Raw genomic sequence first — 24,669 nt, forward strand, 5'->3', positions numbered from 1 at the left:
ATTGTTCTAGAGCTTCTGGACAAAAACAGTAAAACAGAGTCCCAAAATAGGTTCAAAAATTAAATAATGATTATGGCTGCAATTATTTTAGTGAATATACTAAAACCAACAAATTGTAAAACATTTTTTATAGTGTATCTATTATACCTCAATATTGGTTATTTGTTTTAATAAAAAAAATTGCAGCATGCTATTGCCTGCCTAATGTAAATAAATTGTTCAACTGGATAGCTGGAAACTTTCTTGTTGACATTAAAAAAATACCAAAGTTATTTCAAATAATACTCATGTGAATATTAAAAAATAGAAAGTAACAAATACAGAATAAAGCTATTTATTTACTCATTTTTAGGCAGCATGAGGTCTGAGACTATACTACAGTTCAAAGAAAGTAGTTACCTGGCTTTACAACAGATACTTGCTAAAGGTGGGAAAATAGGAATATCTTAAAACTTTTACAGAGTTTACATTTTAAGATTATAGTTATAATCTAGAAACTACGCTTTTCTTATATATTGACATTAAAGTAGATGCATTTTAGCTTAAATGTCAATAGGTAATTATATATAAATGTAATATTCTTTCTACATTTTAGATTAAAATAGCATAATACTAAAAGGCTTATAAACTCCCAATAAAAATGGAAACTCACAGAGACATTTCTGACATTACAGAATTATATTATGATTATTATGTTATGGGATGCCAAACACAGGTAATGTGTCCAAGTTTCAGGATAGTTACAATGAAAAAAAGTGAAAGGGACATTTTCATCCATCTAAATGAAAATAAGTTAAAATATTTTTTAAATTGATGATTTAGTAAATTTGCTTATTGGAATCAATAGAAATCATCACCCTTATGATTAATATGACAAATCCCATGAGATTTTGAATATGAATCTTGTTGTTTTGCAATTTTTTGGAATAGATGAATTAAATCTAAATCCTATTATATTTCTGACACAATTACAAAGACAAATAGTTTTGGGGAGTAAAAAATTTTATTGAAAGATAAAATCTATAAACATGTCCTTGATACAAAAATATGAGCATTGGTCACGAGGAGATTTGTTTTATTTCAATGCTAGACTTATATAAGTTTTATAAATACACAAATGTGTCATGGCTAGCAAAAGGCTTTTAATGAACAGATAGATATTCCTTGCTTCTGAAGAGTGGCTGGAATGGAGTCAGCATAAGACCAAGAAATCATAACTTTGCTAAAAATTACTCCCTTTCAGTGTGTCCTGTGTTACACATTTGAACCAAATTGTATACACTTGTGGTATAGAGTTTTTGGCAGATTGCAGGGCCCTTGGAATCTCTCAAGGGTGCTGGGAACTGGAAACTTTGGGTAAATGATTTTCTAAACATGTTGCTCAGTGATATCAAGGGGGAGCCCAACATGATACCTGCTTTATTTCCCTTTTCATGAACTCGCCTGAAAAAATCATCTTACTTGCTCAATTGACAGAATCATAGGCATTAAAGGCTAGAGTACTTGAAAATCCAATAATGACCTACCTATATCAGGAGTTTTGTGATTTTATGTACATTGAAAAAAATTCTTTATATATATAAATGGATATTTGCTAAGTAACTTTTAAATTCTAAATGAACAAAAGGAGGAGAAATAAGTTAAAACTGGTGACACATACTTGTCATTATTGTGCATACGCTGCTTTGAGCTGCTGAGGTATAAGGCAGTGTTTTATAACATACCTGTACTCCTGACTGCCCTTCTGTTAGCTGCTTATCATCTAGTTTTTGAGATGTCTAAGTTATGATCTTTTGACAACAACAGAAGTGACTGGAGGAAGTGCCATAACCAATCCTACAGTGACTCTGTGCCCTGGTAAACTCCATCCCCTTAAATGCTCTAAGTAAGGAATGTTTACAGCAAGTGTCTGAGCTGTCAATGCAGTGGTTGCTAATGAAAGGCTATATGTTAGTATGAAATGCTATCATTAAACAGGAGATAGGTGAGCAAAGAATTTGGATATCTGTTATCTTACTTAGTGAAACATCTATCATCAAAAAGGATTAATTCTTAAAGTGTTATATTCTCTTCCCTAGTCCATTTGATCTTCAAAAATTTACATAGTTAAATGAAATTCACTGTCTTTTTCCAAATGGCATAATACGATATGTGCCTTTACGTAAACATGATGATGGCTGGAGGCTGCCCTAATAGAGGCATTTGTCAGAATGTCAAAGGCTGCAGTCTCAATGTTTACCACAAACCCATCGAAGCTGATGATCTGTCTGCAGGTTGGTCAGTTCTTCAACAGTTCTCCAGCTACACTGACACGCATATGCCCGTGATCCTTTCTTCTTTACCAACTTTGTTTTTAATTTATGGAATTCTGGCATGTTGTTCCTATTAGTAAAACAGGAAGGTTTTAGCACAGTAGTTTTATTTAGTGCGTAATTATAGAAAAAAAGGTTATACTTGTTTTATTTTACTATTTTTACAATATTTGAATACTAAACGACCTCAATCCCTTCACACTAATAGAAGATAGACTTCAGTGTTCACTTTCTGAAGAATTTCTTTCATATTCAGTTCTTTAAAAAGGTGAGTCCCTAGGCCTGGTTATTAATGCTGTAGTAGAACACAAAAACAGCAAGGGATGAATTTCTGATTTGTCCTATCAGACACAACATGAGTGGGAACACAATGGGAAGAAGGATGGTGTACCTTCTGCCTCAGACACCTCTGCTACAAAAGTCTACACTATAGCAAGTGCAGAGAGCATAATAAGCCTGAAGGCAACAGACTTCTGATGAATTAACTATAGGAAATTTTTATTAATCGAGGGAAAAACTTCCTGTTATTTCTGTATATTGGTCTCAGACAGAATCCTTCGTTTCAATGATTTTCTTATTATACTATCAGCAACAAAGTGAATGCTATCCTGAAATAAATATTAAAGATTTTAAAATAACTAAATCAATGAGCAAGCCTATCATAAAAATGATAAACAGACTTGATGCTATTATACAAAGGATACAGAAGTTTATTAAAATAAATTATGATTTTAATGTCAATTCATGTGCTGAATTTATGTGAACATTCTATGGCAAAGATAAATGGACAGATTAAAATGAAATGCTGAAAAAATACAAAGTGAAATAAAATACAGTATAAATACTAAAAAAAAAAAAGAGTGATATCTGTTACTTGTGGCTACCACCGCAATAGATGGCAGGCTCCAAAGTGCCCTCTGGTGGTCAAAGGGGAAAACATTCAGTACTGTATTGTACAAAATTCTGGCACAATTTAGGAAGGGTAGAAGGTGGAAGTTAAGAAAACCTGATTTTTCTAGACCACTTGTCTGATTTTAATAAACTGAGATTCTGACCAGCTAAGTGCCCTAGATAAAGTTATGGTGAACTAGGAGGAGAAGAACTAATAAGTTTTATTGGAAAGGCGAAAAAAAAAAAAAACGCACCAAAACTAAAATGTTAAATATTTAAACAAATGTTAAATGTTAAATTTTTGGACAAATTTAACATTTGGTACTTAATTAAATCCTTACTTAGAGGTTTTAGGAATAAAAATCATGAATATTCAAGGAGCTAACTAATTAATACATTTAAGTGGTTTTCTTTCTTTCTTTTCTTCCAGTGTTGGGCATTGAACCCAGGCCTGACACATGCTAGGCCACTTAAAGTACTTTTAAAGAAGAACATATCCTAAAAGTTTAAAAATGATTCCATTGTTTTCCCCTTAAAATACATGATTTAATAGAAAAATAAAGACATTTATTTAGGTATAATGGCAGGGTGTCAATAAGTATAGCTTATGTTTCTTTATAAAGTTCTAGAACTTGTCAAAACTAGGATACACTTATTTCCTTCATCTGTAAAATAGGGCAGTAAAACAACTGCATAGCATTTCATGCTGTGACAAATGTGCAGACTGACACTACTGGAAACAGATGGCTCCCTACGTTCCTTGGGCATTTAGTAGCACTCTGCTAATCTTTTAACTTGTCTCTGGTCACCGAGAAATGGTCTTTTGCCCATTTCTGGTTTCCCTCCTCCAGTTTCATTTGCCCTCCACAATTTTACTTTCAGCAGATCATATTCTCATTCTCAAAATCAGGCCAGGGGATATGAAAAGCCTTCCATTTTCTAGTGAGCTCTCCCTGAATACATCCATTTCTTACCACCCTCCCTCCAAGGTAGAGGAAGTGGTCCTCCTTTTCCTATTCAAGCCTTTTTCATCATCATCATCATCATCATCATCATCATCATTTTTTTTTTGAAAATTGCAAATAAAAAGTTTAATTTCAGCTGGGCGTGGTGGTGCACGCCTGTAATCCCAGTGGTTTGGGAGGCTGAGGCAGGAGGATCACAAGTTCAAAGCCAGCCTCAGCAAAAGTGAGGTGTTAAGCAATTCAGTGAGACCCTGTCTCAAATAAAATACAAAATAGAGCTGAGGATGTGCTTCAGTAGTAGAGTGCCCCTGAGTCCAATCCCCAGTACCCTCTCCCCACAAAAAAGTTTAATTTCAGAAACTGAATCCACCATTTATAAATACACTAAAGCATAGTCCACTCAAATTTAGATTAAATATAGGTACTTAATCTAAAGGCTCCTTTTTCCAACACACTTGGAACCCCTCTACGCATATACCTGTCCCCACCCATGTCTGCCCTTACCTTCTCAAATAAACCTCACAGTGTTTCCTCCTTAACAAAATGATCCTTCCTCTTACCTCTGTGTTCACTGACAGTCTTCCAAGTTGGCCCTCGTGGGTAATACTGTCCATCTCATGGCTTCAACTACCACTCTACAGACGACATTTCCTCCCTGAGCTCCAGGACAGTTTTTAACAGCTCCCATAAACAAACATATAGTATCTTTCTTTAAATTTGTTCTTAAATTTCAATGGACATTATCATAGTCCTTCTATTTAAACCAAGACGGAGTGTAGGACTCATCTAAATGAAACTTGTCTCTCATATTCCATAGCCAGGACATCCTCTAGAATCTTTCTCAAATACATCACATCTGCTCCTCTTTACCCACCTCATTATCATGATCCAGATCCTTATTTCTTTTTCACTGATTACCACAATATCCCTCCATTAATCCCCATGAGTGTCAACTGGCTTGGTTTCCATAGAGTAGTCAGTTATCTCTGAAAAATTCTGATGTTATTTGTGATGTATCCCTCTCAGAAGTGAGAATTATTGAAGAGCAGAAACTGGGTCCTCTTCACTTTATGAGCCTCGTTCCCAAGAGTGCCACAACTAGGTGCTGAATAATGTTTTTGGATAAAGAACTACTAATAAGCTGTACAAAATAAATACCGTATCAATGATCTATTTCTGCTTGAGATGGCCTTACTGTTTACTTGTTCTGTTCTCTTATCTCCCAAATATTCCTAAGCATGAGGGCTGAGATCATATTTTTCACTGATTTGAAGAATAATTACTTAATTTTAATAGAATAATAAATCTTCTCGTATTTATTTTTTATGTAAACACACAAGTTTTTTTTAAGCCACACTACTAAAAATCTAGATTAAACCAAGTGGTATTTTTACTCAGATTGAGACACTGTAAATTCCTCAAGTACCAATGAAGTCACCTGTTTGCTTACTTTATGCCTGTGCTCGCCACTGTTTTGATGTTACATGCATCTTATTATCCTATAATGGTTTTATAAAAATTTACAGTCCATCTTGGTAACATACAGGGATTATTAATCACTTATTAGATTAGCCAGAAGACAGTAAATATCAGAGAAGTCAGAAAAGCGAACCAAAACTTAAGCTAACTTTTCTGATTTTGGCAATAAAAAAATGGGCTAAACCTAAGAGTAGGGGTTCTGAACCTGGGATTTTGGGACTGGGCTAGGGTGGGAACTGTGTAACTTCCCAAATTATAATTTTTCCATATGTTTGTATATTGAATTTGTGTGTATGTGTGTGTGAGTGCATGTGTGAGTGAGGAGGATTCAAAGTTGTTCTTTGAAGTGAGTGGTCTTTGAAGTGAAAAAGTTTAAAAACTGATAAATTAGGAGAGATGCTAATGAACTTATTGAGGACGATGGCTGCCAGAAGAGGTGGAGTAGGAAGCCTTCATCTTCTTTTTTTCCCTCTTTTTTGATGGTGCTGGAGATTGAACCCAGGGTGTTGTGTGCATGCTAAGCACATGCTCTACTACTGAACTACACCCCCGGCCCTCTCATCTTTTACTTTATGCAACTGAAACGTAATATAATATATATTGATTACTTGTATCTGAAAACAGTCTTTGTTTACACACAGGTCTGCGGGGAGGCCCAAAATGCATGATACACATACTTATTAATTTTAACTCAATTTTATTTGCAAATATGAATATATAGTTAGTTCAAATACACTTTTATAACTTTTAACACCTTAATGATATTAAGTATTTTGGAAGTATATAAAAATGTACAAATTATAAAAATGAAGAAGCCATTGTTCTGACCATACAGAGGAAGGTAACCATATATCAATTTAAGATCTTCAATTTCATATGACAGTAAGAGCTGAGGACACAAAGGAAAGGAATAGTTTACTTCCAAGTTAAGAGAGGTGAGGGAATCAGGAAGATGCATGATAAATTGTCCCTAAGGGACAGGAAGAGTTTGGGTAGGTAAAATGGTGGTCAGACCCCAGGAGGTGAGGAGCTTGCACAGTCAGAGGGAATGGGGACACTGAGTATTGTGATGGAGGTAAAATATTGCAAAGGTAAAAAGTATATTGTGGAAAGACAAAGCTGGACAAAGGCTGGATAATGAGGGTCTTAATTACCTGCTAAGGAATTTGAACATTATTCACTGAACAGAAGGGTGTTGGGCAGAATAATGGCATATTCAGAGTCATGCTTTAATTCTGAGCAAGGAAAGGATGGTTTGAAATAAGAGACTGTAGGCATGAAAATCAGTGAGGAGGCTATGTATTCACATCAAGAAGTAACACATCTTTGTTTAGGCTGACAGCAGACAGAAAGGAAGAGATGGACTGAAAAGGTGCAGGTCACATGATCTGGCCAAGTTTAAAAAAGACAATACAGCAAAACAAAAAATATAAAGTCCTTAGTACTGTTTTTCATAGAGTGAAGTGTTTTGGGAACATACCTAAAAAACAGATAATCACATGATTCATCCCACATATAGTCATTGTAGTTCACTATCCAGAAATCACAGGCTATACAACGCAGATGGTCACATGCTCTGTTTGGAGAAAAGAAATGTGTATTAGCACTGGGGTTGCAGCTCAGTGGCAGAGTGCCTGCCTAGCATGCATGAGGCATGGGTTTGCTCCTCAGCACCACAAAGAAATAAATAAAATAAAGTCATTTTGTCCATCTACAACTAAAAAGTATATATATGTGTGTGTGTGTGTGTGTGTATTAAAGATTATTGGTATGTTTAAATATGAAAATATGTCTTTTATTCTTGGGACATACCACATATTACAGATTATTGAATAAACTACAGAAAAATACAGATTAATCTGATGTTAATAATTGTTTACATCTCTAAACTTTCAGTTTTTTTGTACACACCTACCTATTTTACTGACATCTTGCAGACAGATACATACATACATACATATTGTACAGACATAAAGTGGTTTTAATTCAATTCAATGGTTTTAAAATTGTGTCTGAGGGAGCTTTTCACTTAAGCTAACTTTCTTCCTACTGAAATTTCTAAGGATTCTTCTGATCAAAGAATGTGTGATGACACTACGTTGCAATTAAAATCTCCCACAAGCTCCTTCAGTGCTGGGACAGTGTCTTATTTGTTTCTGATTCCCCACTACTTGGCATGTGTACATTCATTTACCCACTTAAAACTAGTTACTAAGAACCTACTATGTGCTAGTGAGATTCTGTCTTCATGGAGCTTAGATTCTAGTATATGATAAAACTAAATTATACAGTATGTTAAAAGGTGAAAATTCAATGAAATAATAAATAGATTAGGGTAAAGAAAACTAGGCATACCGGGAGGGGATGGGTTGCAATTTTAAATAAGATGGTCTGTATAGACCTCACTGAGAAGGTGTATCAGAGTAGTTTCTTTAAAAACTTCTCATTTAAAGAAAATGATTTTTAAGAAGGGAGGGAAAGAGCATGTTTGTATTGATGGCAAAGATGCAATGTAGAGTGAAATTTTGATGGTGTTGAGGAGAGAGGGCAGAACTGCTAGAATGATACTTAATACATAATAGGTACTCAATGAATATCTGAGAAATTGAAGTGATAAGCAATTTTAAAACACAATTATGTATATACTATATAGTAACTTTAGGAGTAAAATGACAATATAAGCAAGTATAAAAGAATTATGAGTTGCTGTTGTAAACAGTTTCATTTTATAGTAATTCTGTAGTTTAAAGAAACCTCAATTCTTTGAAGTGTTTAAAAGCTAGAACAAACAAATTTGATCATAAAAATTAAAAGAAAATAAGAAATTTTAAGATATAAAAATGTGAAAAAATCAGTAATGAGTTGAAAACACTTTCAACACAACACTGTCCTATACAAAAAATGTTTATAAATGACAACAAAGAAAAAAATCTATAAAAATCATCATCACATTAGTATAGGCAGCAAAGAATAGTAAAGAGCATAGATTCCGGATGTAGAGCAACTGGATTCAAATGCCACTTCCACTATTTACTAGGGTGCAACTGTAGGTAAGTAACTGAACTTCTTTGTGAATTGGTTTCTATTATCTGTAAAATGGAAATATTTACATACTTCATAGAACTATTATGAGGACATAATGAGTTAATTTTGGTAAAGTCTGGCACAAAGTATTTGTTAAAAAGTCAAGATATTATATCTAAAGTATTAAAATGTAAAGCAACCATGAAATATAGCTTTTCAACCAATTAAGTTAAAATCATCCCTCTCATATATTTCTGGTGGGTATGTAACTTGATATGACATTTTGGGAAAAAAAACTGGCATTATGTTTTAAATTAGAATTATATCTAATCGTTGTAATACTAATCCTGTTTTGGGAAACTTATTACATATAAATAAAAGCACTAATATATAAGTACATATCTTAATAATATTTACATTATTATTGTTGAAGTTTTTTTTTTAAAGGATATTAATTGAGTATATATCAAAAAGGGAAAGACTGGGCTGGAACATAGCTTACTGCTAGAGCACCTCCCTAGCATGTGCAAGGCCCTGTGTTCAATCCCCACAATCTCCCTTCCCTATACATAAAAAGGAAAAGTCTGAATAACGGGCAGTATATTTATTTATATAAGGTACATTAGGCAGCTGACAAAGAGAATTTATTAGATTTATCTACTGACTTGGAGGGATACCCAAAGCAAGGTGCATAGTTACTAACATATGATACAGCATGACCCTATTTTGAGAAAAGACAACCAAAAAGAAAATTTCCTGTAGAGGTGGTAAGTTCGTGTAGAGGCAGAAGTTAGTAAGAACATGGCAAAAAATAGTAAGAACATGGTAGAAAGCTATATACTACACAGCCAATACTGGCTGGCTCATGAGTGGTGGGAATGAAAAGGAAGGATGGAGATTATTATGTTCTTATATATTTTAAAATTTAATTTTTTCAATAAGCATATAATATTTCTGAAACAAAAATGAAACAAAACCCATCATTATGTTTTTCCCACTTATTTATCTAAAACTTAAATATGTTAATTTCAAAACTGCAAATAGTTTTTGGCCTGAAAGTTTGAAAATGCTTCATATTTCTAAAAATATTACTAATAATGATAATCAAACATTAAAAACCTATACAAGTTTCACAAGCAATTCTTTTTTTTATTATTTAAAACATTACATAGCTCATGATATATCATCTTTCATACATTTGACTCAAATTGGGTTTTGAACTCCCATTTTCACCCCAAATACAGATTGCAGAATCACATCTGTTACATATTCACATTTTTACATAATGCCATATTAGTGACTGTTGTATTCTGCTACCTTTCCTATCCCCTACTATCCCCCCTCCCCTCCCCTCCCCTCCCATCTTCCCTCTCTACCTCCTCTGCTGTTCACAAGCAATTCTTTATTTCTTTTAATCTGTTAGCAATTTATGCAGTTGTATTGTATACATGGAAATTTAACACAATTACATTGGTACCCATTTGAACTCAGATTTTAAATGTACAAGTCAGGAAATGCAAAATGATGGTTCCCAAAGCTACCATAACTCGCTTTCTTATGCATATATAGTTTATTACATGACTGCACAGAGTGTTAACTTTAATGCCTTAATACATATGTGCAATTTGGATGAATTATTGCTGTTGTGGGAACTATTATTTAGAATTTCCTGACATTTTATATGTGTAAAATCTCAACTATAATGTTAAATACAGCTTTTTAATTTAAAATTTAGTAGTTTATTCAAATCTATTCACACTACAATATTTTCCCACAAACACTGTCCTGTGAGAAAAATAAAACTAACTTGCAGCTAAGAAATCATTCCACTGCTACGATTCACTCTATTAGATCATAATGAGTACTAGTCTATGGAATAATTTAGTCTTGTAAGTAGTTTAGAAATAATTAATAGAGTAAAATTTGATTGGCTTGAAAATATTGCCTTGGTTTTTATCCATACTATTAATGTTACCACGCTTTCAAGTGTATTTCTCTTTTCCTCAAACTGGGCAAAAGATTCAAAATTTTCTACTCCAAAGTACTTAGCTTTATCCCCAAGCCAGAGCTTTATCCAGAACTCAAATAAATAAATAGGACAAATAGACTCAATTTATACAATGGGCATTCATATCAGTGCTTATTTTCTGGGCTTAAATATATTTCTCTTTCATAAGTATAAACAGATGCTGTTCAATTTACAAAGATATTACATCCTGATAAGCCCATGCTAAGTTAAAAATGCATTTAACACACATAGCCCACCACACATCACAGCTCAGCACCACAGTATACTGCAGAGTATTGGCTGTTCAGCTTCTTGTCTAGTGACTGGCCAGGAGCTGTGGCTCGGTCACTGCCACTGAAAGACAGTCACACCACTTACTGCCAGCTTGGGAAAAGATGAAAATTTAGAAACTTAAGTATGATTACTGAATATGTATAATTTTTGCACCATTGTAAAGATGAAAAATCTTAAGTTAAACCACTGTAAATCAGGACCATCAGTAAATAAAAACTTATCTAATATAAATTCATGATTCCAGTGAAAGATAAATTGCCAGACTTCCCCTCTAAAATGTGGAGGGAATACACAATAAAGGACAAACCAACAGCTTTGTCCTTTTGCCCTACTAAGTAGAATTGGCTTTTAAGATGTTTGTGGTGGGAATGCCCAGAATACAGCTTAATATCATCTTCTGCCAGGATACTGGTTCTCTGGTAAATCCTATCAGATTGACACTTTGGGACTAGGGAGTCTTGATATTTGAACAGTTTGAAAAAAAGAGCAGCTGTAATAGCAAAAGCAGTTAAGATTCTTTTCTCTTACATACACTACATGCTGCAAACTGGTATACTAGAAAGTATAATGGGTTAGGAATCAAGTTACCAATCTGAGTCCTTGCTTTGTAAAAATGGACGTGACCCTGGGCAAAGCACACTATACTTCCCAGGAGACATTTTTAATAACTTTCCTCCTTATCTACTATTGCCATTAAGTCACAGAATTCTGCCAATTCTATATTCTAAATATCTCAAATTTTATACTTTTCCCATATAGCCACGGCCACCACTACGTCACAGCTGCCATTTTCTTTCCTAGATCACTGCACCGACTGTCTGTTGACTAGTCTCCCTGAGTGCTTTTCTATCTTTAACCGTCCAAATTCCAAGCCATGCTGCATACAACAGCCCAAATGACTTTTTTTTTTCAAAACAGAAATCAAATTATGTCACCACTATTTTGCCAAAACCAAAACAAAAACAAACAAAACACCCCCAAAGCCCCCAAATGGCTTCAACTGCATATAGAACATACTTTCTCTAAAATTCTTCAAAGGACTCTAGGACCCCAAACCAAATGCCTCTGGACTCTCCAGCTCTATTAGGAGCCATTATTTCCCCCACTCACCAAGCTTTAGTCCACCTGGCAGCTCTCTCTTCCTTCAACATGCCCAGCTCCTTCCCCTCTCAAGGATCTTATAACAAGGTATGTCCTCTGGCTCTAATAGTTCTCTCTCTGCTTAACTCCTCATTTTTCATATTGTGGTTTGATTAAATGTTATCTGTTAGGGAAGCATTCCCTAGTCCTTCATATTAGTTAGGGTGCCCATTATCTATGCTTATAGCATCCCATCCTTTCCCTTTATACACACATTAGATGGAAATTAAGTACATTTGTGAAAATAACTAAAGTTTATCTCCTCACTTAGACTGAAGCTTATTGAGGGTAGGGAAATATCCATTTATTTATTCACCATAACTTATTCATTGAATTCCTAGGACCTAGCTGGTGGCTAACACGTGCTTAATGAACCTAACACCAGAATCTCAATCTCATTTATAAATGGAGTTAAAAATTTTTGCTCTAGTTAATCTTTGTTTTTTTTTCCCTGTGGAGCAGGTGAACCAACATGCATATATAAAAAGATATATAAAAAGTTCTTTGGAAAGTAGAAAGGATTTCACATATAGAATGTTTTATATGCACGTGAATAAATGTATTTTTTTTATATGTACAGATTCTGTGTCATGAAAGGAGCAGCTGATCATTTTTATCTTTGTGATAGGTGAGGAAGAAAAGATCTATGAATATACACATTTATCTGTGCATATGTAAGCACACAGTATCTCCTATTGTAGGAACAGGATTTGATACATTTTGGCATCCTCACTCATCAACACAATGAGATAGGACCTGCAAGCTATAAAAATAGGCTGTTCTTTTGTCTACTGAAATCTCTTCTAAAACAAGACACCTATATGGTAGAACTTTATCAAAGTGTGCACATGCATGCATGTGCGCACACACACATACAAATGGACTATACATATAAAAGTCTTAATGCAATATTAATCTTTGAAAATAAAGTAGAATATACCATTTTAAAAGGTCCTATTTAAAATCAGAAGGCATCTATAAGTAAACACTGATATGTATTTCCTGAGAAAAAGTACAAAAGTAGTAGGAGAATATAGGCTTCTTGCCCCTGAGAGAGAACACAGCAAGAAAGCAGGACTGCTGGATGAGAAAGACATAAACAGTTACAAACCAGCATACTTGTAGTAGTTAGCTGTCTTTTACATTGAAGGCACTGCTATTATATATTATATTTTTTCATTTCATCTTCACAATATCTCCATGAAGCATGATTAGTTTTTAGGGACAAGCAAACTGAGCTTTTAGAATAGAGTCCCTTCTCAAGGCTTGGCAACTTTTGAGTGGCAGAGTGATGAAGGTATTCTGTCATCGGAGCACTTCCTCTTTACGCCCCAGTGTAATCATGTGCTGCTTTTTTTTTTTTTTTTTTTTTTGTGGTGCTGGGGAGTATATTCAGGGCTGTGCACATGCCAGGCTAGTGCTCTGCCACTGGAGCTATACCCAGGTATCATTTGCTTATTTATCTGTTCCTTTACTGACCAGTGTTTTACTTTTTTTTTTTTTTTTTTGGTAAACTAGTACAAGGCTTAGTGTGGACATTCAGTGCACTTGGAAAAAAGAAAAGAAAAAAGAAGTTCAGATAGAATGAGAAAACAAATTGGTAGTATGTGAGTTAAAGCAGGATCTATATAATTAGAAAGGGAACTATGTAAAAATACTCAGAGGCAAAAAAATGTAAGTGGCAAGTAGAGGATGACAAGTGTTCTAGTGTAAGTGGAATAGCTGACTCAGGCTTTGATGGCAGGTGAAGGAACTAAAGAGAAAAGAGGAAGCACAAGGGTACAATTTGATAAATAGGAAGTTTAGAGTTAATGTGAGACAAATGGCAACTCATTTGCCTTGTGAACAGGAGAAGTGCTCAAAGTAATACTTTAGGGATGTTATCTTGAATGCTTTATGTGCGTGAAATTTGAGAAGTTGGAAACGGATGGTAACTGGGAAGCTGCTATAGTTCCTAGTGACTTGACAGAAGCCTGCCTGGATTAGAGATGGCATGGCTCTGGAAATGACTAAGATGAGTCCAGTTGAGCTGACACAAGATTGATGACAACAAGGCCATATTCTGCTCTAAGCAAGTTTGTATCCCTAATTCTTTGTTTAGCTAGTCCTCAATAAATGATGGTTCAACTGCTGTCAATTCTTATGAGTAGCACTTAAAGCAGGCACCACCCCAGTGGTGTTTCTGTCTGGGGTCTCTCCAGACTCTCAATTTCACTTTAGTCCTACAGTCTTTCTTTCTAGGAAGTAAGCTAATACTACCAACTCTCCAACAATGTCTTTTTAGATTCTACTTCCCTTAGTATAACAGCCCTCCAGAAATGTGGTCCACATGCAATCATACGACTCAGTCTAGAGAACTTTTTGAGTAATGCAGACTTGTAGCTTCTCAGGCTAATTGTATGGCCAAGTCGTTGTGACTAATGCATTCTTTGAAGCTGTGTAGCTGTGCTGCTTCACAGGTTTTACCCATTGGTTTCCAACATTGGGAAGAAGCTCCTTCTCTTGGTACCCTGTGAAAATCAAGCTAGGGGGCTGGGGATGTGGCTTGGTGTTTGAGTGATTGCCTGACATGAATGAAGCCCTGGGTTCAATCCCTAGCACTGAAAAAAAAAAAAAAAATCAATCAAGCTAGTGTTGGAGTGATGCAGGCACTTCAAGTAGGGCTTAGAAAAGGGCATCAACAGGGCTGGGGATGTAATTCAATAGTACAGCACTTGTCTAAGATGATGGGTTCAATTCTCAGCACGACAAAACCAAAACAAAACAAACAATGACAACAAAACAAAAAACAAAATAAAAAGAAAAAGGGCATCAACACAATAAACAATCTGTACCCAGCATCCAGCTTTTATCCAGCTTTTAACAGCTATCTCTCAAGAATAACAAACATTTCAACAAAACATCTGGCTAGTAAATCTCTCATTATAAAATGTATTCAAGACAAGATGATAAGAACTACATTTTAACAACAGGGCATCAATATGTAAAAACCTAGAAAGAAAGTATATTGTTACATTCTACCTCAGTGAAGTATTTGTTCCAATTCCGAATGGAATACTGCTTCCACCAAGGTACACTGGGCTGCAACTAGACGTGTTCAACAGATGGAGAAACATGAAATTACAACAAAAAGAAATATGAGAAGTTAATTTGGCCTCATTGACTCTATGTTCTTGTAATCAAACTGTATATTTTCCCTAGCAAGCTAACTATTTCAAAGAAGCGGTATTTATTACAGGATCACTGCTTTATTGGACATAACCTGTACATTCTGGAACACTCAGGAGTTAAAATGAGTCACAGAAAAATGTGTTTGCCAAATAATGTAAGGGACAAAGTAAATACTAAAGAATATAACAGAACATTAATTTTGAGAAACTGTTCACACTTTTTTTTCTAACATGGCAGAAAATTATTTACAATAGCAATAATCTCTCATTTAATTTCCTTTACACTAAGGGGTCACAGGCCGTAAGAACAATAAAGATATTGCTATAGGTCTTTCTCCTGAAGGCCCAAACCCGTACTTTGTTCTTCAGTGTCACTGTTTAAATGGTAACAAAATAGACTAGACTATGCTTATAGTGTTTGTTCACCAGAGTGTAATTCATCAAAGCATCTCAACTTACCTTTTACTGAGGCCTTGAATGGAAGCTCTGACAGATGTGTTACCTGAAGATTTAGATTTTAATTTCTGTTAACAAAACAATAAAAGGCCAAGAGTAACTTAGAGAAATGTAACATGAAAACTAATATTCTTTACTTTACAACAAGGATTTTTTTAACGACTTAACAGAAAAATTTTGGTGGCATCATTGTTAAATAACTGAAATAAAAACAAGGTTCAAAAGCCTTTAAAGGCAACAGGGAAGTAGAATTCCCTGAGGAATTTGGAAATTACTATGCAACTTTTAGTCTAGGAAATTGATATACTGCCATTATTAGCAAGTTAAGATTTAGAGTCACTTTATAACTCTTCAGTTAATATTGGAGTTCAATGATTTAATATGAAATGCTTTCTATTTAAAACTTCATTCTGGAAAAATTCAATTGAGGAGGGAAAAAAAACCCTCAGACTCATTTTTAATGGCTGTGAACAGTGCTCATCTGAACTAAAAATAAACTAACCAAACTCCTGTGTAACTTCAGCAATATTAATTTTGATCAGCTGGAATGGTATCAGCCAATAGATGTTCAAGGGAAATGCAGAGCTACCTAGTCATAACCATACAGTAGTTCCTATATGGTCACATAACATCATATCATTAGCAAGCATTTATTACGTGTTAACTGGTATATGGTACCAAACAACATGAACCAACCACATACTAGGACCACCGCCAAGGAGAAGGAAGTGAGATGGAAAAAAGGCAATTTAAACTATGCAGAGACATGTTTTTATTTTACCTAGTGGGTGAGGAAATTTAATGGAGGCAAAAATATTTCATTGTACATTCTCTTAACTCTTTTATTTAATGTTAAACAGAATCAGAATAAAATTTGGTGTGAGTCTGAAAAATAATGTGCATGAGTCTCTTTTTGTCTTGGGGAGCATGTTTTATGTATCATCATGGTATTCCAGGCTCACGACTGTGACTGAGGGGACACACTGATATTTGTTATTGGTTCCTTGCCTTTCTGGTGTGGATCTGAGAAGCGGTTTAGAAATGTAACGGGAGAGCAGAGGTTGGGGTGAGAAGCAGTACTTTCAGGGTATAATATGGCCCCTTAGGACAACGTGGGCATGTAACACTCATTTATCATACTTCTTTTCCACATCCAATAAATATTTTACATAGACCTGTTTTCATTCTTGAAGCTTGGAAAATTGAGTATAAATGTGCACATTGTGTGTGTGTGTGTGTGTGTGTGTGTGTGTGTGTGTGTGTGCTGGGCTTTGTGTATGCAAGGCAGGTGTTCTACCACTGAGAATTCCATCAGCACTCCCAAATTAGTATATCCCAAACCAGAAAAGTATGCATTTTCTCTTTCAGAAACACCTTGAACTAAATATCTCATATACAGATATGTACCCTGTGGTAGTCAATAAATAATGAATTGCTCAGATGATTAATGAATAATACCAAAACCATGTACCTTTTTTTTCTATTAATTAGCACTACTAATTAGCATTACTGTTCGGCACTTACAATTCACCTATTCTGCATTTAGGATATAGTCTGCAGAATATTTTAATATTGCTATTGTGTTGACATGCTCAACTAGGCAATTTACTCAGGTAAATTGAAAATGTTCAATTTAGAAAAATTCAGGCCTTAAAAAGCTATTACTAGTCATTTAATTTTTAGTCTGGCTGACAAAAATACAAGTAGCCCCTATTTATATCCTTAATACCACTGTAACCTAGTGATTTTCAGTTCCCTGTCTTATTTTAATCTTCCCTACCTTTAAAAACAATACCACAGAATAATATTTGTTTTAGATACTTTTTCTTTGTGGTCTTTGTAAATTAGACATATGTTTGGTTTACTAATTTAAACAAATGTTTTTCACACATTGTACCAAAAAGGTGAAGATGAATATACCTTATGACCTAGGAACTCCTTTTCTTATTTTATATATGCTGGAGACACTCTTGTACAAGCGTAAAGAAGACATGTAAAGATATCTGATGAAGCATTGTCTGTAATAACAAACAACTGGGAATAATCTAAATGTTTATCACCAGTGAATAAATAAACTTGGCAGAGTTACACAGTGGACAATTGTGTGCAGATAAATTTTTTTTATAGTTAATGTATAAGTTATAAAAGTATCTAAAAGTATGAATGAAAAGGATAGTGGTCACCACTGGGAAGGGAGACAGTAGAGTAGGATTTGGAGGGGTCTTAGACTGTATCTCTGATTTTCATTTCTAAAAAAAAATCTGGGGAGGCAAATACAGAAAAACATTAAGACATATCCATAATTGGGCAGCTGTTAATTCAGTATCTAGGTGGCTGTCATGTTATTTTATAGACTTTTAAAAAAAGATATATAAACATTTAATAAAATATTAACATGTAGTAATAGCAATGGCACTACATCTAAAATGCTAAGCATGTTCCTATAGGGAAAGGAACATGCTTAGCATTTGAAGGTGTTCTAAGAGATTACAAATAATCTGGTCTGTGAGTTCAGATCAAAGATGAGAAGCGGTTTACAAATGCAAAGGAGAGCAGAGGTTGGGGTGAGAAACAGTCCATACACCTTGTACACTAACAGCTTTTCTAATTTCTTATTCTTGTTAAGAAATGAAGAGGGAAACATAACAGTGAGAGTTTCAAATATTATAAATATTTTATTTCCTCTTCAACTCTTTTGTTGCAGGGTTTTTTTTTTTTTTTTTTTTTTTAAGAGATAGGGTCTCACTGATGTTTCCCATGTCTCAAGTGCTCCTCCTGCCTCAGCCTTGTGAGTATCTTCAGGCTGCACCACCACACCCAGTTCTTTATATCTCTTAAAGTGGAATGGTTTCTTTAAGTAATTACATTTCTCAGAATTCAAAAGGACTATAGATAGCTACTGTGCCTTCTTTAGGGTTTTCATGCTATTTTAAATGTCTTGAAATAATGAAAGAATTAATGCACATTTAAAACACTTACAAAGTTTTTTTGGTTGAAATTGGGCTCTTCAAATATTTCATTAATAAGACTGTCAAGATCATCTTCTTTTTTTAATGTTTCTGTTGATCTGAAAAGAAAAACACAAACAAAACTCCCCACCTGGAGCTTAAGATAATGTCTGTCTCAGAAGTTTTATAAAAAGTCCACTATTACAGTTGATAACAGAAGGATAATGTGATGTTAATTATTTTTCTTGATATGGCCATAGCCTAAGTTGCTGAGACAAAGAGAGTTTATCAATACAAATTCACATATGTACTTTACTATTACATACTTGAAATAAACCTATATATTATATTCAAGAGAAAACTAGGGATGCACTTTTCTAAATTACATCAAGCATTTATTTAGAGAATATAAAATATGTAGAATTTTAAGTAGGACCTAATATTATAAACAAAGGGTTCCATTGTAAATCAAATAACTGTATTTCTTTACTAAAAGAGTCAAAGGTCATGAAATCAAATGACCAAAGGGGGGAAAATTGCAATGTGTTAGATACAATATCTCAAATATCTCTTTACCTTCTCCAGGCAAAGCCATCACTGGATTATTAATACAAACTGTTCCTGCACAGAGCTTCTGTTTAACAGAGAACACTTACTAAATATTTACTAAATGCCAGGCAAGTACTGTCCTAAGGCTTTACAAGAAGATCTTTATTATCCCAATTTTTAGGTGAAAAAAGGGCACTGAGATTCAGAAGCTTGCTCAATGTCATACAAATCAAGGGACGAAAGGCTTGGAATGGAATATAGGACAGTCCATATACCTAATATTTTAGCAGAATAACTTTTATGAGTTTATGTTAGATAGTGTAAATCAAATTGATTGGATCATAAAATGATTTGTTTTAGAACACAAGTTTATTGGTCAATCTCTCTAATTTTAGAAATGTATTTACTGTGAAATTTCTTTTTTTAATATTTATTTTTTAGTTGTAGTTGTCAATACCTTTATTTCATTTATTTATTTTTATGTGGTGCTGAGGATCGAACCCAGGGCCTCACACTGCTGGGTGAGTGCTCTACCACTAAGCCACAACCCCAGCACTCTGAAATTTCTTTACATAAGGAATATAGCCCTTCTTTGATTCTGCTTGGATAAGATAATTTAAGCTGATTTAAGAAAATCCAGACACTGCTGCCTAATACCTAATTGTTGAGCCATATTTTCAAGAGTCAGATGAATTCATACTCTATTCAAACTGGCAGCTCACATAAGATTTGTTATTAGATCACACAATTTTGTGTGTTTATGCTTTATAACAGTAATAATACAAAAGCCAACATTTCATTCAAAACTCTTAATTTTAGAGGACAATATACTTTGTCTTTTGCGGCTATAATAATCTTAATCAGTTACTAATAATCTTTTATTGCTTCCCTCTCTTACCTTGCTTTTTACATTCTAATCTTAAGATATAGTTTCTGCTGAAAAGGTACGTTCAAAATTACAAAAAGAAACAACCATAAACACAATCATAATTAAGTGAGAAGAATATATATGACTTAAATTTAGATATATCATGTCCTGGTTAATTTGGCAATATGAATCTGGAAAAGTAACTATTTGGTTTGGTCAGTGAAATGAGGATAATATTATTCACCACACGAGGGGTGTGGAGTTTAAATGACATATAAAAGCACTTAGCAAACGGACAGGACTCAATAAATGTTAGCTATTATTATTACAGCTCTTTTATCTAACAGGCTATGATATTATTTTCTTTTTTTATATTTAATTAATTAATTTATTTTTAGGTGGTGCTAGGACCTCGCCTGTGCTAGGCAAGTGCTTTACTGCTGAGCCCAATCCAGCCCTGATATTATTTTCAAATGTTCTCATCTTATCATCTGGAACTATTATTTCCACTGCAGTTTTACTTAACCCATATCAATCTTTTTAAAAGAGAAAACTAATCACATATTTCTTTTTATCATTTTTAACACTTTCACAAATTGCATTTTTAAAAAGTCTTTTACATTAGCAGTTGTTTTTGGTATTCAGATGCAGCATGATCATTTACTGTATTATCTGCAGAGCTACCCTTTCAAGAGGTAATTTCAGTATTTTAACTCATAAAAGATACAGGCTGGGGCTGGAGTTGTGGAGCTGGAGCTGGAGCTCAGTGGTAGAGTGCTTTCTGAGCACATGAGAGGCCCTGGGTTGGATTCTCAGCACCACATAAAAATAAATAAAATAAAGTGTTAGGTCCAGCTACAACAACAACAGCAACAGAAAAGATAGAGGTTATATTACTGTACAATTGGTAGGCCATCTCCTGTTAATAAATGCACAACATAAGTTGCTTCCTTGCCTTTAAATATTAATGTTGGCTCAAGGAAAAATTTTAATATGTGACATTATATACCAAGTAGGGACTATATTTGGTATTAGGTTTAGGGTCTTTGTTGCTGTCTTGCATAATTTCCAAGTACTTTGGCAGATAAAAAGTGTTAACACAAACGACAACAGTGCTAATTCACTGTAACTTTTATAAATTTACTGAAAAAAACTAATGTGGGATGGGGCACTACAAGACATGAATGAATTTCAATAGTACAAACAGGAATGAAAAAACCTGAGCTTTCCATTATGAGCTGTCTGCTCTGAAGACACCCTATCTGCCTGCATGCTAGTTCTCCTAAGATGAACAGGGCTGGAAAGCTCTGTGATAATTTCTCTCCATTCCCAAAAGGAACAAATTAAAACAGAAGAATTTGCAAAGTAACACTTTGGTGGGAAAGGGATAGTAGGTGTAGATATGCTGTGAAAGGTACGTAAGGAATTCCAGCATACAAGATAATATTTAAGTTAAGGAGAGTGATATTCTCATATACATTCAGCCAAATGGGAGTGGATCCATTCAAAGTAGTCATTTTAGTTGTTTCTACATTTATTTTTTAAAAATGCTACTTGGTACTCAACTTATTTTGAGATCTTTTGTTTTTGAATTCCTTTAAAATCTTCTCAATATTTTTATCTTCTGAGAGTGAATTTTTATAAACAAATGTCATCGTAGGTAAGCCTGGTTTGGGTAGCAATGGAATGGGGTAACACTTCTGAGAAATCACACATGCAAACCAAACAACAGTTAGCAAGAATGACATTTTTGGACCGATCCAAAGCTGCTTCTGTGTAATTTCACAAACCTTTCCCAAATATTCTAGGCAAGAGGCAATTTACAAAAGATTCTAGCCTGAGTTACTGCTGGGCCTTCCAAGTCATCACTTCGAAGGACAATATTCACATGATGCTAATATTTGGGTGTGTGTGTGTTTTTTGGGTTCCTTGGGTGGGGGGAGAGGCAGCAAAAGAGGGTGACCTATAATGTAATGACTATATGGAGGATAAAAAGCTGGCAAATTTGAAAGGTAGTTTTTTGGGTCAAAAATCCAGAAAACTTAAGAACCCTCCCCAAATTTCCACGGAGATGTCTGCCATCTGCTGGGTCCCTTAACTCGGTGAGCTAATTAATACAGATATTGTTCACAATAATTAATCTTTCTGTCATGAATCTAATCTCATCTAACTCTCTGAGTTAAAAAAAAAAATGGGGGTAATGGCAGAATAGAACGGAACCGTGTTCTCCTTCCTTAACAAACAGACCAAGCACCGGCTGGGGTGAAGACATCAGACGCAACAACAGGTCCTTCTGTTAGGGTACCTCACAGGGTAGGGTAACCTCGGTGTCAGACGGCCAAAATTGGGCCCAGGTCAGCGCTGCCCTCTGGAGGCTAAGGAAAGGCGCGTCAGATGGGCACCTGGGCGGGCTTTAGGACGCCGCGGGCTGGCACGCCTCGGTGCTGGGAAAGGACTGCGTCGGGGCCACAGGTTCTCCGGGGCGGGGCGTCGGCGGGCCCCGCTTCCCCGGCCCTGCCCGGAGGCGGAGACTGCGCCGAGCGGAGGGATGCCCAAATCCTTGTGGGCAGCGGGTTGAGCTAGCGCTGAACTGAGGGTGGGAAACAGAGGATCCAAGCCCTAACCCGAAGGGGGCTGGAGGGAAATGGCACTTCTGTTTGGGAGCAGCGGCGGCGGGGCGGCTTTGGGGTTTTTACCAGAACAGCCCACCCCTCCCGTCCGTTAACCTGAGCTTCTCTTTCGCCTCGGCTCGGTTTCGGTCGCCTCTGTGGGTGACGCCGTAGCCTTTGGACGGCTCGCCCACGGCCAGTCTCAGTGGGTCGGGTCTGCAAAACTTGGATTCGACTTCATCCAAGAGCTCATCCAGGTCCTTCGCCATCTTGAATCGTCAAGTCTTTCCTTGGCTGCCTTGGCCGTAGCGCCGCGTGGTTTCCAGGGGCAACGGGAGGACACGTCACGCGCACACTGTTCTTGGCTCACCCCTGCGCATGCGCGAGCCGTGCTGCTGTCGGAGACAGCCAGGAGGGAGCGGGCTGGGCAGAAGGGTTCGCGCGGGAGTTTGCGGTGGGTCGTCTAGGACGGGCTTCCTGCAGAGCTGGAAGTTAGAGCTGTCATTTCGTGTGTGACCCTGCCTCGCTTTGCTTTTCTTCCTTCTAGCCTGGCGAGTCTCGTTCCATTACCTTCCCAAGCCGTAACAAGCACACTCTTGCTCCTACCATTTTGGACTCCTCCGTTTGGGTTCTTGGTGTGTTCCGATTGTTCACGAATTACTTAAAATTAACCGTTTTATTATCTGTGTAAGATCAGGATGACAGTTCCAAAGTAAAACAATAAACTCTGCGTAAAATTCTACTTTCCCGTAGTCGGCAGGATTCGAACCTGCGCGGGGAGACCCCAATGGATTTCTAGTCCATCGCCTTAACCACTCGGCCACGACTACTGCTGATGTTAATTTTAGCAGGGAGATTCTATGTAGACTCTCAGCATGAGCCTATGCTGCAGTAACAGGTATGTTTGGATCTGTAGAAAAATACTGCTAAGCTGTTCTTTTAAGGGCATATTCGAATGTTATGGCTCTTATATTTAGATGTTTAGAGGACTCTTAGAACATGTCCCATCCAATTCTTTCTAATCCATCGAAAATACAGCGACCTAGCCAAATCTCCCAAGTTAGAGGGAGAGAAGGAAAGCCCAGGACTGCTGTATATCCGTCTGCCTGCTGGCACAGCGATGGAACCGTTTCTAGTAGGGGAGCGGAAACCGTGAACCGCCGACCCCGCTCCAGATTTCCGTGCACCACTCGTGCACCACTCGGGGTTCCACCCCTCCGCCCATGTCTTTGACAAGCAGCTCCCAGCACTCTCTTCATCCACTCTGAATCAAAATGCGATTACCTAGCTATTTAAATGTCCCACAGTACCATAAAACACCACGTCGACAAAGTGTAAAGCATAATACGAAAATAAGCTACAATGTTGTCTTTAATGGTATTCTTATCCTCTCCATGGTCTAACCTGTGCTTTGTGTAGTGTTTCTAAAGTGGATCAGCACAGAGGTTTGCACACTTGGAACCTCAGGAAACAGTTCTCTATCCGATGATTTATTAGTTTCATTTGTTGTTCAAAATATCTTTACTGTCGCTGAAGAGCAACATGCCATGATGCACCTAAGAATGGTACCTGCTCACTAGAGCCCATCTTTAAAATATAATGAATTTGGAAGCAATCATTATTAAAATTTACATTATGAAAATTTACAATTAAATTATATTTTAAACAGGGTAAAACTCAACCCCATATTCTAATTATTTCATTCCATTTTACTATTATTTATGCTGTAGAGTTTGTTTTTATCTATTGTATCTGAAGTTTTATACAATAATTTGCTCTTGTGCATTTCTTCTTATCTTCCCATTCAGTGATGGCCCTTGGAAACTTGATATTAGTCATGTGAGTGTATTTTCACCAGGGAATTGAAAATGCCATAACACATGGCTTTTTTCCCCCCTCCCAAGAGCTGGTTGTTAAACATTTACTAGCACACCACTGCTGTTGCTACTGGATCAA

At 35.8% G+C, this 24,669-nt stretch overlaps 1 protein-coding gene across 1 annotated transcript; it reads right to left on the reverse strand.

The window, feature by feature from the left end:
• Positions 1-1,001: 1,001 nt before the first annotated feature.
• On the reverse strand, positions 1,002-23,003 carry CFAP418 (cilia and flagella associated protein 418). The gene is made up of 6 exons (XM_081266470.1): positions 22,831-23,003; positions 18,719-18,806; positions 15,743-15,807; positions 15,135-15,200; positions 7,128-7,223; positions 1,002-2,382 (listed from the first exon to the last, which is right to left on the reverse strand). The coding sequence occupies exons 1-6, from the start codon at positions 22,980-22,982 to the stop codon at positions 2,229-2,231; spliced, it is 621 nt and encodes a 206-aa protein (XP_081122596.1). The 5' UTR covers positions 22,983-23,003; the 3' UTR covers positions 1,002-2,228.
• Positions 23,004-24,669: the final 1,666 nt, after the last annotated feature.

The sequence above is a fragment of the Spermophilus citellus genome, assembly GCF_964194105.1.
Source record: "Spermophilus citellus genome assembly, chromosome: 14".
Lineage (NCBI taxonomy): Eukaryota > Metazoa > Chordata > Mammalia > Rodentia > Sciuridae > Spermophilus > Spermophilus citellus.

Bases quoted from the DNA above. Each gene is read 5' to 3' on its own strand.
- CFAP418 (XM_081266470.1), bottom strand. From the start codon at position 22,982: ATGGCGAAGGACCTGGATGAGCTCTTGGATGAAGTCGAATCCAAGTTT. The intron at 15,808-18,718 runs GTAAGTGTTTTA...TTTTGTTAACAG, and splicing joins ATTTCAACCAAAAAAACTTT to AAATTAAAATCTAAATCTTC. The intron at 15,201-15,742 runs GTAAGTTGAGAT...GAACACGTCTAG, and splicing joins ATTCAAGGCCTCAGTAAAAG to TTGCAGCCCAGTGTACCTTG.